Source organism: Somniosus microcephalus, chromosome 1 (genome assembly GCF_052327205.1).
Source record: "Somniosus microcephalus isolate GS21.2 chromosome 1, FLI_Smic_1.0, whole genome shotgun sequence".
NCBI lineage: Eukaryota > Metazoa > Chordata > Chondrichthyes > Squaliformes > Somniosidae > Somniosus > Somniosus microcephalus.
In genome coordinates, this window is record NC_140987.1 from 162,402,792 (window position 1) to 162,417,714 (window position 14,923).

Sequence of the window (14,923 nt, forward strand, 5' to 3'; positions counted from 1 at the left end):
CTCCCACGCTTTCCTTTCTTCCTCGCTGCGGCTTAAAATGGCGTCTCCCGCGCTGCTGCCAGCGTCGCTCTCGGTGGTCCTCGTGGCAAATGGTGACGCCCTGTGGGTTTCGTGCGCTGCTCCTGCGCTGCTGCCAATGCCGCTCTCTGCGGTCCTCATGGCAATGGCAGCGCCTCGCGTTTTCCTGCGCGCCTCTCTCCCCCGTTGACGCTGCTCGGCCCTTCACAAAAATGCAGAGCAGCTATGTTTGATTATTCACATCAGAGAAATAAAGTCAGAAGTTCACTGAAGAAATATAACCAGTTGGGAGCACAGGCAATTTGAGACAAATTCCCAGCTTCATATTCTTTTAAGTGAGTGATAAAGAAAAACAAACTTGTTGTGTCTGTACCTTTCTACCTAGACACAATTTAGAACTCAGAACTCAGAGATTCAAACATGAAGTGCTTTATTCAAAAAAGAAGGTTCTGGGGAGAACCGGCTAAAACTTAACCAAGAGAACAACCCCAACCATTTATCTGCTGTGACCGCGCCACTGCAGGCGGGAGAACACAATACATAACATATTCCTCCCCTCTTAAATGAAAGGTCCACATTATTCCTCAAGAGGTAAGTTACTTTCAATGCACTCAACTAACCTAGGGTAGAGGTAGACTGCCTCAAACCCTGACTTTACCCTGGGGTTTATTCTGCCCCAGTCTTGTGGGTAAGTCACTAAGCCTACAGATCCAAGCGTCTTGGAGGTTGCCGCTCTCTGACAGGATACCGGCGGTCATCGCTGGCTTCCACAGCAGTAGGCATTGACACAGGCCTAGATAGAGAAGGTGCCTGTGTCAGTCGAAAGTCAGGAGTTTGCACAGGTGAAACAGTCTCTTTGACTTCCTGTGTTGGAGAAGAGCACTGTGGCAAAGGATGCTGGTTTGCGGTATCATCCGGAAACAGTTCAGGCCAACCAGCCGTTGGAGCCTCTGGCTGTCTCTGCTCCTAGCAACAGTTAATCTGTGTGTCTTTTCCAGACGACGTCCTCAGCAGTCTCAACCATGTAAGACACAGGGCCCATCTGCGCAATCACTGTAGCAGGAACCCATTTCGGTCCAGTGTTGTAGTTTCGAGCTAGGACGTGCTCTCCAGGATGAAACCGTCTCTCCTTGGCTCTTTTCTCTCTCTTTTCAACTTGAGCTTGTTGTTGATGATGGACAACCTGTTCTGCCCTTGGAGGTTTGAGTAAGTCAAAACTTGTCCGCAACTGCCTCTTCATCATGAGCGAAGCGGGGGAAGTTTTGGTTGTGGCATGCGGTTCATTCCTGTAGGACAACAGGAAGCTGTTCAGACGTTGGTGGATTGAGCCCTGACCTTGCGATGCCTTCAAGGCGTGCTTCAAAGTTTACACGAGCCTTTCTGCCAGGTCGTTAGTAGAGGGATGATAGGGCACAGACCAGATGTGTTGGACACCATTCACATGCAGGAAGGTTGCAAACTCCTGTGATACAAATTGTGGACCGTTGTCACTTACGAGTTGTTCCGGTGAGCCATAACGGCTGAACATCTCACCAAGTTTCTCAATTGTTTTCTCTGCCGTGGTAGACCTCATCACAGCGACCTCCGGCCACTTGCTACGAGCGTCCACAACCACCATAAACATCTTCTCTTCGAAAGGACCGGCGAAATCCACATGTACTCGCTGCCACACTTCTTCAGGCCAATCCCAGGGGTGTAGGGTTGCCAGCTGTGGAACATTCCGGACCCTTTGACATGGGGAACATGTTTTGGCTTTCTCCTCAATATTTCCATCGAGACCTGGCCACCAGAAGTAGCTTCTTGCCATTTCCTTCATCCGAACCATCCCACTGTGGCCTGTATGAAGTTGTTGCAGTATAGGTTCCCTCAGAGTTGGCGGAATGATGACACGGTGTCCCCAAAGAAGGCAACCTGCCTGGACGGAGAGCTCATTTCTTTTTGAAACGTAAGGTTTCAAACTAGGAGAATCTCCTATTGCTCTCCCTCGAATGACATCGTCCATTACCTCAGACAGGACTCGGCCCTTGAACACCGGCTGCGCTCTGTGCGTTTTCCTGCGTGCCTCTCTCCCCCGTTGACGCCGCTTGGTCCTGAACACCGGCTGCGCCCTGTGCGCTCTGCCCTCTCTCCCCCGTCGACGCTGCTCAGCCTTTTTCTGTGCCGCTCGGTCGGGCTCTAGCCCGTCGCTGTCCGGGAAGGGTCTGCGCAGTACCTGTTGCCAGCCCGTTTTGCTGGACCACCGTGACTGGAAAGCCAAGCCTGGCTCTCGACAGCCTCCCCTGCGATGCTCAAATCTCCGCTGGATGACTGGGTGGTTGCCCGTGGTCGACGCCCGTGCTTTTGGACTCTACCTTCTTCCACTGTTCTTCAGGAGCGAATCCCTGGGAGGTGATGCAGAGTTGCAGGTAGGTTCGAATCTGCTCATCGCCAATGTTACGTCCGTGTAATAATAAGAAAAGGACTGCAGAGAACGATCAACAGGTGTTTACTCAACGTGGTTCAAACTGCAACTGACTGTACAGATCACTACTCAGGGTTTATATATAGGTGTGGTCACTGCCAGTACTACAGGATACAGGAGCTGTAAAAAGTAGTTCTCCCCCTTAAAGGTACATACATTACACGCATGATGTCAAAAGGGGAGTCAGGTCTGACTGCAGTTTTAAACAAACATGCAGAACTCTTCAATGGTGAACTTGGGAGCATGAAAAAGATCAGTATGAGACTGGACATTAAACCTGACAGCAAGCCGAAGTTTCACAAAGCCCGACCTGTACCCTATGCAATTAGGCCAAAAGTTGAGGCTAACTTGGAGGCCTTAGTCGAGAATGGAGTCCTGGAGTCTGTGAGCGTGAGCAAATGAGCCACACCCATTGTTCCTGTCCTGAAAAAGGATGGATCTGTTCAAATTTGCGGGGATTTTAAAGTGACTATTAACCCGGTACTTTCTGCGGAACAGTACCCTCTTCCCCTCATTGGTGATCTTTTTACGGGCCTGGCCGGTGGGCAAAAGTTCAGCAAAATAGACTTATGCCAGGTTTATCTACAAATGCATGTCGATGACAAATCAAAGGAGCTGCTGACAATTGTGACACACAAGGGGCTATACAGGTACTGCCGCCTTCCGTTTGGAATTACGTCGGCCCCTGCTCTATTCCAAAGGGCAATGGATCAGATTTTGAGTGGACTGCCAGGAGTCCAGTGCTACCTGGACGACATCCTTGTCACTGGGACAAATGAGGAGGATCATCTTCGGAACTTGGATGCGATACTACAGCGGCTGAGAGTACGGACTCAGAGTTCGTAAGGACAAATGTGAATTCTTTCAGTCTTCAGTTGAGTACCTGGGGCATGTGATTGACGCTACTGGCCTGCATAAGGCGCCGTCAAAGGTCAAGGCGATCGTGGATGTCCCAGCACCCCAGAATGTGAGCCAGTTACGTTCATTTCTGGGGCTACTTAACTACTATGGGAAGTTTATTCCAGACTTAGCAACTAATGTAACGGCTTCAGCAATGTTGCTATGTCAAGGCAAAACATGGAAATGGACTGACCTGTGCAACAAAGCTTTCGCCCAAGCAAAGAAAGCATTGCTGAAGTCGGAGGTCCTGACACACTTTGACCCAAAGCTACCCATGCAGCTAGCATGTGATGCATCACCATATGGTGTGGGAACAGTCATATCCCACATCATGCCTTCTGGGGAAGAGAAACCTATCGCCTTCGCATCACACACCTTGAACAAGGCCGAGAGTAACTATGCGCAGATTGAGCGCGAGGCCTTGGGAATCGTTTTTGGAATTCGAAAATTTCATCATCACCTGTTTGGGAGAAGGTTCACACTCCTGATGGACCACCGTCCATTGACTTCAATCTTCGGGCCCCACACCAGAATTCCATCTCTTGCTGCAAGCAGGATGCAAAGGTGGGCTTTACTGTTGTCAGGACACACATACGACATCAAATATCGCAAATCAGACTTGCACGGCAACACAGACGGTCTCTCGAGGCTGCCCTTGCCCGTTACTCCCCCAGAGCCTCGTCAGATAGACATCTTCTACTTTAGACAAGTGGAGGGAGCACCTGTCACTGCAGTTCAGGTGCGAAGGTACACCCGCATTTTTCCACTATACTTAGGATGCAGGGTAACAATGAGTAATTAGCTTGTAGTCCCTTGAGTTTAGAAAGTTGAGGGGTGATTTAAATGAAGTGTTTGAACTGATAGTGTTTTGTTAGGGTAGGCAAAGAAATGATTTCCTCTGGTTGGGGAATCCAGAACAAGGGGGTACAACCTTAAGATAAGAGGTAGGCTATTCAAGAGTGAAATCAAGTAGTACTTTTTCCACAAAAAGGCTATGGCTGCTGGGTGAATTGAAATTTTCAAGACCGAGATCAATATAATTTTATTAGGTAAGGGTTTCAAGATGTGTGCATCAAAAGCGAATAAATGTAGTTGAGGCACAGATCATCCATAATCTAAGGGAATGGTGGAGCAGGCTCAAGGGACTGAATGATACAATTCAGGGCCCATGTTTGCAGACATGCCCAGAATTTTAAAACACCGCTGACATCAATTAACAGAAAACAACTATGTACCAAAATCAAATAAATTCACCAATTGAGAAGCATGTCAACTCCTTCAGTAGATGTTCTTTATAGGACAGGAAAACATGCAGAATTAGACTATTTTTACTTAGATTAATTACAGGTTTATGTTAAAGATATCTAAATGTGCAGGAAATGTACAAGTGGCTTTTGATAATGACACCAAAAAAAATTAAATAATGCATATTATCATTTTTTCACTTCCTCTTTACCCACTTCCAGCACCCTCCAAATCAAAGGACTGGACCGGCAGTTTGTTCTGCTATGCCACAATTGAACTGTTTTGATGCAACATCTTGGGGCCAGCATAGGTTGAGAACATTCTTAGATTGCTTCTCCTTTACCCTCATTCCTTGGTCTTCCCTCTAAGTAAAAATCAAAAACTCACATGGTCGAGGCTTCATTGTTATACAATTTGTTCAGGAACCTATGCTTTTAGGCCCATTTTATGTTTAAACAAAAATGGTACCCAGAATAAAAGAAGTTTTTGAGAAGCATTCTTTACTCAATATTTAATTTTACTGAAAGTTTAATCACTATGTACCAGTCAAAATCTACAATGCTAAGGTAGAAATGATTACCCGAATTATACCAACAGATACTATTGACAAGTTAGAGTTCAGTTTAATGTACATCACAGACACAACTGTAGAAATTAATGTTACTATAGAAGAGAATTGAAGATTTCTGCAAATCATCTTATACACAACTAAAAAACAAAAATTGTTCACTTAAAAATTACATTACTGTACAGCTTAGAAGTGCAAGGCAATGCATTTGGGGCAGGGTAACAAAGCAAGGGGATACACAATAAATAGTAGGATACTGAGAAGTGTAGAGGAACAGAAGGACCTTGGAGTTCACGTCCGCAGATCCCTGCAGAAGGTAGCAAGACAGGTAGATAAGGTGGTTAAGGTGGCATACGGGATACTTTTCTTTATTAGCTGAGGCATAGAATATAAGAGCAGGGAGGTTATGCTTGAACTGTATAAAACACTAGTTAGACCCCAGCTAGAATACTGCGTACAGTTCTGGTCAGCACATTACAGGAAAGATGTGATTGCACTAGAGAGGGTACAGAGGAGATTTAAGAGGATATTGCCAGGACTGGAGAACTTTAGCTATGAGGAAAGATTGGATAGGCTGGGGTTGTTTTCTTTGGAACAGAGAAGGCTGAGGGGAGATTTAATTGAGGCGTATAAAATCATGAGGGGCCTAAAAGAGTGGAGTGGATTGGAAGGACCTATTTCCCTTAGCAGAGAGGTCAATAACCAAGGGGCATAGATTCAAAGTAATTGGTAGAAGGATTAGAGGAGAGTCGAGGAGAACTTTTTCACCCAGAGGGTGGTGGGGGTCTGGAACTCTGCCTGAAATGGTGGTGGAGGCAGAAACCCTCAAATCATTTAAAAAGTACTTGGATTTGCACTTGAAGTGAGGGCTACGGACCAAGAGCTGGAAAGTTGGATTGGGCTAGATAGCTCTTCGACCGGCACAGACATGATGGGCTGAAAATTTCTATGACTCTATACACACCTGTACAATTTCAGTTGAAATGCAAATTTGGGAACTTTTGCACAATATCACTTCCTTCAGTTTCAATTCCATCATAGATCCATTTCCTGTTGCAGCGACATATAGAGCCACATTTCCAAGAACTGCATTTGGCGCAGGGGTAGAAACAGCCAGGGCAATCTTCATCCAGACAGTCACATAGGTCTATGCCATTGAGAAGCAGCCTTCCACTGTTGTCATATTTTCTCTGCCCAACAGCACTAATTTAGAGAAAAATATTTCAGAACATATTTTAAAATTATACAAAAACCCAGCAACATAACCTCTCTCATCAGATTGTACAATCATTAATAGTGGCCCAAAAAATTGCTGGAGTGGCATATCCATAGCAAGCACAGCTAATTGGATTTTTTTTTTTTCCCCCCAATCTCACCCTTCAGATCATATTATTTGTGCGCTGCAAATAGCTGGAGATGTGAATTGATAACAGCGCGGCGAGGTCAACAAGGCAACTGGGACATCATGAACATTGGATTCGATAGGCTATCTCCTTAACTGGATGAAATAGGGTGATTTAGAGTCAAATTAGATGCAGAAAGAGAGAGAAAGAAAGGTTGGATTAAAGAGAAACGAGAGCCAGAAAGGAAGAGAAAAAAAATGTTAAAAACTCTTGAAACAATTTACTACCCGTGGGAGCGAGACTCCACTGTTTCATTGTTCCCTTTCTCGGCCTCCAAGGAGGTCAAGTGGCATGTTAGGACCATGAATCACATCATTAAAAGGGTCCTAGTGACATGAATCATCCACCCTGAATGGCTACGGCAAGATTTATTCGTATTAATGGTGTAAATACAACAATTTCATGACACACAATGGGGAGGCTCACAGTGAGAAATGGTAATTTTCTTGGTTTTGGCGAAGCTAATGGGAGAGTGGTGCAAATCGTACAGCAATTTGTGGTGAATCAGAACTCATGGTGCATCTCCACCACAAATTGCTGGGTTTATTAATGCACCAATAATGGCGGGCACCATAAACTTGCCATTATTTTTCCAGCAATTTCTGGGCCATAATCAGCAGCCATTAACAGGAATGCTCCATTTTGGGTTGATATATCAACCAAGACTTCCTCGGAGGTATTTCTTCTCATCCTTCTCCAGCAGCCACAGAGTAGGTGGGTAACAACAGAAAATGCTGGAAATACTCAGCAGGCCAGGCAGCATCCATGGAGAGAGAAACAGAGTTAACGTTTCAGGTCTGGGACCCTTCATCAGGAACTGGAAAAAGCTGGAGATGTAACAGTTATTAAGCAGGTGCAGAGATGGGGGGGGGGGGGTTGTGGTTAGGAGGGGAGGAAGGACTTGAAAGAACATCCTGTACTTCTGTAAGAGGCAGGAAAGATAAAATGTTGCAAATGGGAATGGCAAAAATCATACTGCATGAAAAATGGGGGCAGGGATAATTATCTGAAATTGTTGAACTCAATGTTGAGTCCGGCAGGCTGTAAAGTGCCCAATAGAAAGATGAGGTGCTGTTCCTCGAGCTTACATCGTTCCAATGAAGCTCAACGTAATAGGCCGAGGACAGAGAGATCAGAGCGGGAGTGAAGTGGAGAATTAAAGTGACAGGCAACCGGAAACTCAGGGTCACCCTTACGGACTGAACGGAGGTGTTCCACAAAGCGGTCGCCCAATCTGCGTTTGGTCTCCCCAATGTAGAGGAGACCGCATCGTGAGCAGCGAATACAGTATATTAAATTGCAAGAAGTACAAGTAAATCGCAGTTTCACCTGGAAGGGGTGTTTGGGGCCCTGGACAGTGGGTTGGGAGGAGGTAAAAGGGCATGTGTTGCATCTCCTGCGCTTGCACAGGAAGGTGCCAGGTGAAGGAGAAGGGCTGTTGGGGGTGATTGAGGAGTGGACCAGGGTGTCGCGGAGGGAGCAGTCCCTTCGGAATGCTGAAAAGGGGAGGTGAGGGGAAGATGTGTTTGGTGGTGGGATCACGTTGGAATTGGCGGAAAGGCAGAGGATGTCAAGGATCGCAAGCTTCATCAACTCGTGGACACCAACGCCCCTCCAGAACCTTCTTCCCCGTTACTTTCCTCTGATCCCATCCCTTCTTCCAATCTCACCCCCTGCTGTGTTTTCACTATCCCCTCTGACCTTCCCCTCTCTGACCCCAAACGATCAGTCCTCAGCAAAGGCCTGAGCTTCACCCCCTTACACCCCCATCTGAATGAATTTCGAGCACGGCACAATGCTGAGCTCTTCGTCCGTCGCCTTCGTCTCCGTGCCCACTTCTCTGGCCAGGAGTCTTCCCCCCCGCACGGCTGATCCTTCCTGCTTTCTAAATTCTCCTTCTACTTGGACCCCTCCCTCTGGCCTCTTACCCTCTAGATCTTTTTATTGCTAACTGCCGACGTGACATCAGCCGTCTCCATTTCTCTGTTCCCCTCTCACTCCAACCTACCTCCCTCTGAACTTTCAGCACTCCGTTCTCTCCGATCCAACCCTAACATCATTAAACCTGCTGATAAGGGTGGTGCTGTTGTTTGGCGAACCGACCTCTACCGTGCGGAAGCTGAACGCCAACTCTCCAACACCTCCTCCTACCTCCGCCTGGACCATGACCCCACTAGCAAACATCAAGCCACTGTTTCCAAGTGTGTCACTGACCTCATCTCCTCTGGAGATCTTCCCTCATGGCTGCCAACCTCAGTCCCCCAACCCCGCACAGCCCGCTTCTACCTCCTTCCCAAGATCCACAAACAGTACTGCCTTGGTAGACCCATCGTTTCAGCCTGTTCTTGCCCCACGGAACTTCTCTTCCTAGACTATTTTTTCTCCCCTTGTCCAGTCTCTTCCCACCTACATTCGTGACTCTTCCGACACCCTCCGTCACTAACAGTTTCCAGTTTCCTGGCTCCAACCGTCTCCTTTTCATTATGGACGTCCCTCTACACCTCCATCTCCCACCAGGACGGCCTTCGGGCGCTCCGTTTCTTCCTTCAACACAGAGGCCCAAACAGTCCCCATCCACCACCACCCTCCTCCGCCTGGCTGAACTTGTTCTCACATTGAACAACTTCTCCTTTGACTCCACTCACTTCCTCCAAATTAAAGGTGTTGCTATGGGAACCCGCATGGGCCCTAGCTATGCCTGCCTGTTCATGGGATATGTGGAACATTTTGTTCCAGTCCTACTCAGGTCCCCTCCCTCACCTCTATTTCCAGTACATCGATGACTGTACTGGTGCAGTTTCCTGCTCTCGCCCTGAATTAGATAAGTTCATTCACTTTACTTCCAATTTCTACCCTCACCTTCACATGGTCCATCTCTGACTCTTCCCTTCCCTTCCTTGACTTCTCCGTCTCCATTTCTGGCAATCGGCTTTCGACAAACATCCACTACAAGCCCACCGACTCCCACAGCTACCTGGACTACACTTCCTCCCACCCCGCTTCCTGTAAGGACTCTATTCCATTCTCCCAGTTTCTCAGTCTCCGCCGTGTCTGTTCTGACGATGCTACCTTCCATACCAGTGTTTCCGACATGTCTTCCTTTTTCCTCAACCGAGGATTCCCCTCTACTGTGGTTGACACGGCCCTCGACCGTGTCCATTATATTTCCCACACTTCTGCTCTCACCCCTTCGCCTCCCTCCCAGAACCACGATAGGGTTCCCCTTGTCTTCACCTTTCACCCCACCAGCCTCCACATTCAATGGATCATCCTCCGCCATTTCCGCCACCTCCAAACACATTTTCCCCCTCACCTCCCCCTTCAGCATTCCGAAGGGACCGCTCCCTCCGCGACACCCTGGTCCACTCCTCAATCACCCCTAACAGCCCTTCTTCACCTGGCACCTTCCCGTGCAAACGCAGGAGATGCAACACATGCCCTTTTACCGCCTCCCTTCTGTAGTGTCCGTGTGTTGATAAAGACACAGAAGACAGGAGTTGGTTCATAGGTATTTACTCAGCAAAGTCTGGGGGGGTTCTAACGGATATACACAATATACAGGCTTATGTAGCCCGAGTGGCAATTACCGGCATTACAGCACACCTGGGGCTCTTAAAGGCACATACACTACACCTTCCCACTGTTCAGGGCCCCAAACACCCCTTCCAGGTGAAACTGCGATTTACTTGTACTTCTTGCAATTTAATATACTGTATTCGCTGCTCACTATGCGGTCTCCTCTACATTGGGGAGACCAAACGCAGATTGGGCGACCGCTTTGCGGAACATCTCTGTTCAGTCCGCAACGGTGACCCTGAGCTTCCGGTCACCTATCACTTTAATTCACCGCTTCACTCCTGTTACGTCCGTGTATAATAAGACACAGACTGCGGAGAACGGTACAACAGGTGTTTACTCAACGTGGCTCACACTGCAACTGATCTGTACAGATTACTAATCAGGGCTATATACAGGTGTGGTCACTGCCGGTACTACAGTATACATGAGCTGTAAAAGATAGTTCCTCCCTTAAAAAGGTATATACATTACAATTCCTCCCCTTTTAGATTAACAGTACCATAACACTCATTTAACAATTAAATATCAAACTAATTACAATTAACACTTTTAACATGCAACATTAGCTGAAAATAGTCTATTTATATATTCAGTCTTTGGGGAGGCTTCCTGATCCTTTCTGGATAGCGCCTTTCCCGAGTGTCTTGCTCTTGGTGCGGAGGCGATTCTGGCCCCCTGTCATCGTTTGGTTCATCAGCTTCCGATGCTACTGTTTCTGGGGTAGATGCTACTTGTACGTTGGATTCATCACCAGGTACGTATGGGTGAGGCATGGGGTTGACTTGTTCCTGTGACTCTAGGATCTGGTCAGCATGGCGTCTCACGATGCTCTCCCCAACGTCCACTGTGTACATTAGTGGGCCCTGCCGTGTGCATATCGTTCCTGGCTGCCATTTTTCTGTTCGGTAGTCGCGGGCCAAGACTGGTTGCCCTACATTGAAGCTCCTTGTTGGCTTCTCATGGATGTGCTGGAATTGCTTACTCTCAACATCTCTTCGTACGTTTGGTCTGAGCAAATCCAGGCGAGATCTTAACCTTCGGTTAAAGAACATCATGGCTGGGGCCTGGTTGGTGACTGCATGTGTCGCATTCCGGTAGGCAAACAGGAAATTGTCCACCTTGTGCTGCAGCGGAATGTTGTCATTGTACATAGCCTTTATTGCCTTCTTAAAGGTTTGTACGAACCTCTCAGCCAATTCATTTGTGGCTGGATGATACGGGGCGGATGTGTAATGCCTTACCCCATTCTTTTTCAAGAACCTCCGGAACTCTTCGGACACAAACTGTGGTCCGTTGTCGGAGCAAATCTGTTCTGGCAAGCCATTCCTGGCAAAAATGGTCCGTAGGACTGCAATAGTTTTCTCCGTGGTGGTGGAGGACATTTTGATGACCTCAGGCCATTTCGAGTGCGCATCCACGGCTATTAAAAACATTGAGTCCATGAATGGACTAGCAAAATCAATATGCACCCGTTGCCATGGAGATGAGGGCCACTCCCATGGGTGTAAAGGGGCCTGTGGTGGTGCATTTTGGACTTTCTGGCATCCTGAGCAGCTCTTGGTCAGGTCCTCGATTTGTTTATCGATTCCCGGCCACCACACATAAGCCCTGGCTAGGCTTTTCATTTTTACCCCTCCCAGATGACCCTCATGAAGCTCATTGAGCATTCTATCCCTTAACTTGGGTGGAATTACCACTAGGGATCCACACATCAAGGTCCCCCGGCACACTGACAGCTGTTCGCTCCTTGTCGAGAATACTGGCAACAGTGAGTCGCCATGTGCTGGCCATCCCTTCACCGTCAAATCATATACCCGAGACAGTGTCGGGTCATTTCGGGTTTCCTTTTCGATACAAGCGTTAGTTACCGGTAGGTATTCAACTATAGTCGAATGGAATATTTCGACAGGATCCACTGCTGGTGCTTCTTCCGCAGTAGGCAGTGGCAGGCGTGATAGCCCATCAGCATTTCCATGCTGTTTCGTGCCCTTATATTCAAATCTCAGTGGTGCGCCCCTAGAAAAAGTGACCATCTTTGTAGTCGTTGCGCAGTCATCACCGGAACGCCCTTCTTCGGATTAAAAATGGAGACAAGAGGCTGGTGATCAGTCAGCAAGGTGAATTTCTGCCCGTGCAGATAGTGATTGAACTTTTTCACTCCCCACACTAGGCTGAGGGCCTCCCTGTTAATCTGGGCGTAGTTACGCTCGGCTGAGGTGAGTGATCGTGACACAAAGGCTATTGGCCTCTCTCAGCCGTCCGAGAATTTGTGCGACAGCACCGCTCCAATGCCGTAGGGTGACGCATTACATGCCAACCGAATTGGTAATACTGGGTTGTAATGGGCCAATACCTCTTTCGATGTGATTAGTGTTTTGCTCTTCTGGAAAGCTCGTCTACATTCATCACTCCACTTCCATGGCACCCCAGTTTGCAGTAGGGTGTTCAGTGGGTGTAGTATTGTAGACAAATTTGGCAAGAACTTATGGTAGTAGTTTACCAGCCCGAGGAACGACCTCAGTTGTGACACATTTTCCGGTGCTGGAGCCTTGACTACTGCCTCAATCTTCTCTGGGGACTTATGTAACCCCTCTATCGATAACGTGGCCACAATACGAGATCTGTTTTCTAAAAAACTTGCATTTGGGGCGGTTAGCTTGGAGCCCATATTCCTGCAATCTAGTGAGCACCTGCTCCAGGTTGGCAAGGTGATCACTGTCATTTTCGCCCGTGACCAGGATGTCGTCCAAATAACACTGGGTCCCTGGGATCCCTTGCAGGACTTGTTCCATTGCCCTCTGCCAAATAGCCGGAGCTGATGCTACCCCGAATACCAGCCGGTTGTATTGGTAGAGACCTTTATGGGTGTTGATTGTGAGTTGTATTTTTGATGCTTCTTCTACCTCCATTTGCAGATACGCCTGGGCCAGATCAATCTTAGTGAAGCGTTTCCCTCCAGATAGCGAGGCGAAAATATCTTCAATCCGCGGAAGTGGATATTGTACGGTGTGAAGGACCGGGTTCACTGTTACCTTAAAGTCCCCACAGATGCGAACCTTACTTGGTTCCCCAGGCGTGCTGCTCGACGACTTTTTCATCACAGGGGCGATGGGTGTAGCCCACTCGCTCCAGTCTACCTTGGACAGTACACCCGAACGTTCCAGACCCTCCAGCTCTGCTTCGACGGCTGGGCGGATCGCATAAGGTGCCAGTCCGGTTTTGGGCTTGCGTTTTCTTCAATTTTAATCATCGCTGTCAGGCCTTTTAGTGTTCCGAGTCCTTGCTGGAACACTTCTTTCGCGGCAGTTAGGAACTTTGACAGTCGCCCAGGTGTGACGTCGTCATCCTTTTTGTCAGCCACAGTCAGTGCCTGTATGGAATGCCAATCCAGTTGTATTTTCCGGATCCATTCACATCCCAGTAATGGTGGTCCTCCATCTTGCAATACATACAGGTCTAGTTTTGGTGTTTCCTTACCGTTATATATAACGGTCACCCTTCTTTTTCCTTTGGGGTGGACTTTTTGCCCCATCTACATCTTCAAAATAATTTGTGTGTCTCTCAAGGGTACGTGTGAGAATAGCCACTCGTAATCCCGTCGGTTTATGACTGTTAGGGCTGATCCTGTGTCCAATTCCATCTTTACCTGGACTCCTGCTATCTTGAGAGTGACCCAAATGGTTCGGTCATCCTCCGTTGTGATCACATTATGTAGTTTCAGACAACTCAGTTCCCGGCTTTCAGAGTTGTTATCACTCTTTTGTTCGTCTGAACTATTCTCCGTCATCTTATGTGCCTTCTTGTACTTTCCTTTGGTAGGTTTCTTATTGCTGGTTTTCTTTCCCGACCTGCAGACTCGTGCTATGTGTCCTTCGTGCCACCTTTGCCGATATTCAGTGGCATCGCCCCAAGAGGTTGCTGCTGCGCTAAAACATGCGATGCACGACTATCATTAGGCGCTAAGCCGGCGGCCCGGGGCGATACCCCCGAGGGCGGGCGCAGCGCAGGTGCGGCGAGTTGCTGATTGACAGCAGACACTCTGGCGCCTGTCAGCTCTTAAAGGGGGAGGGTGGAGTTGTTTGCCTGCCACGCCCGGCACACTGCAGCCCTGAAGCAAGGCCTGACCACTGCTGCTTCATCTGTGCAACGCCCAGGACTATGGAGAAGGCCAGGGAGAGAGCGCAGCGCTTCAGCGACGGCGACCTGAGGGTGCTGGTTGGCGCAGTGGAGTGCAGGCACCATGTTCTGTTCCCTGAAGGTGGCAGGAGGCCGCTGCCCAGCGCCTATCGGAAAGCCTGGAGGGAGGTGTCAAACAGGGTGACCTCCAACAGCGTGGTTGCCAGGACTCCTGTGCAATGCCGGAAAAAGTTCAACGACCTCACTCGGGTTGTCAGGGTGAGTACCCTTTCCAGTGTCCTCCTCATCCCTGCATGTGCACCTCAGTTTATGGGCAAAGGGACCTGCAAGCCCTAATGCCCAGCCCTCATCCAGCAGCTATGGGACGGTCATGAAAATCACCTGCATATTCAGCACTTCACACACTGTACAAGCTATTCGACCATGGGAGGCAGTACAGCCAAGATCAGGGCTTCACACTGTATTTAGAGGCCATCCTTTCTCTTGCAGGCCAAGGTGGCGCACAACCGGAGGCAACAGCGTGAGACCGGGGGAGGCCGTCCCGACCTCAAAGAGCTCTCCGACCTGGACCAGCATGTGAAGCGCATTATGGCAGGCCGGCTGATTGGCCCC

The 14,923-nt window shown here is 48.5% G+C and overlaps 1 protein-coding gene across 4 annotated transcripts in view; it reads right to left on the minus strand.

Annotated features, from left to right (window-relative positions):
* Window positions 1–4,648: 4,648 nt before the first annotated feature.
* LOC147124428 (ARL14 effector protein-like) overlaps window positions 4,649–14,923 on the minus strand; it is a 28,035-nt gene continuing 17,760 nt past the window's right edge. For all 4 annotated transcript variants that reach the window (XM_085987068.1, XM_085987069.1, XM_085987067.1 and 1 more), the window contains exons 4-5: window positions 6,157–6,395; window positions 4,649–4,988 (exon numbers count right to left, since the gene is read on the minus strand). In XM_085987068.1, the coding sequence (XP_085843194.1) occupies window positions 6,167–6,395 (229 nt within the window). In that variant the 3' untranslated portion in view covers window positions 4,649–4,988; window positions 6,157–6,166. The remainder of the gene's footprint in view (window positions 4,989–6,156; window positions 6,396–14,923) is intronic.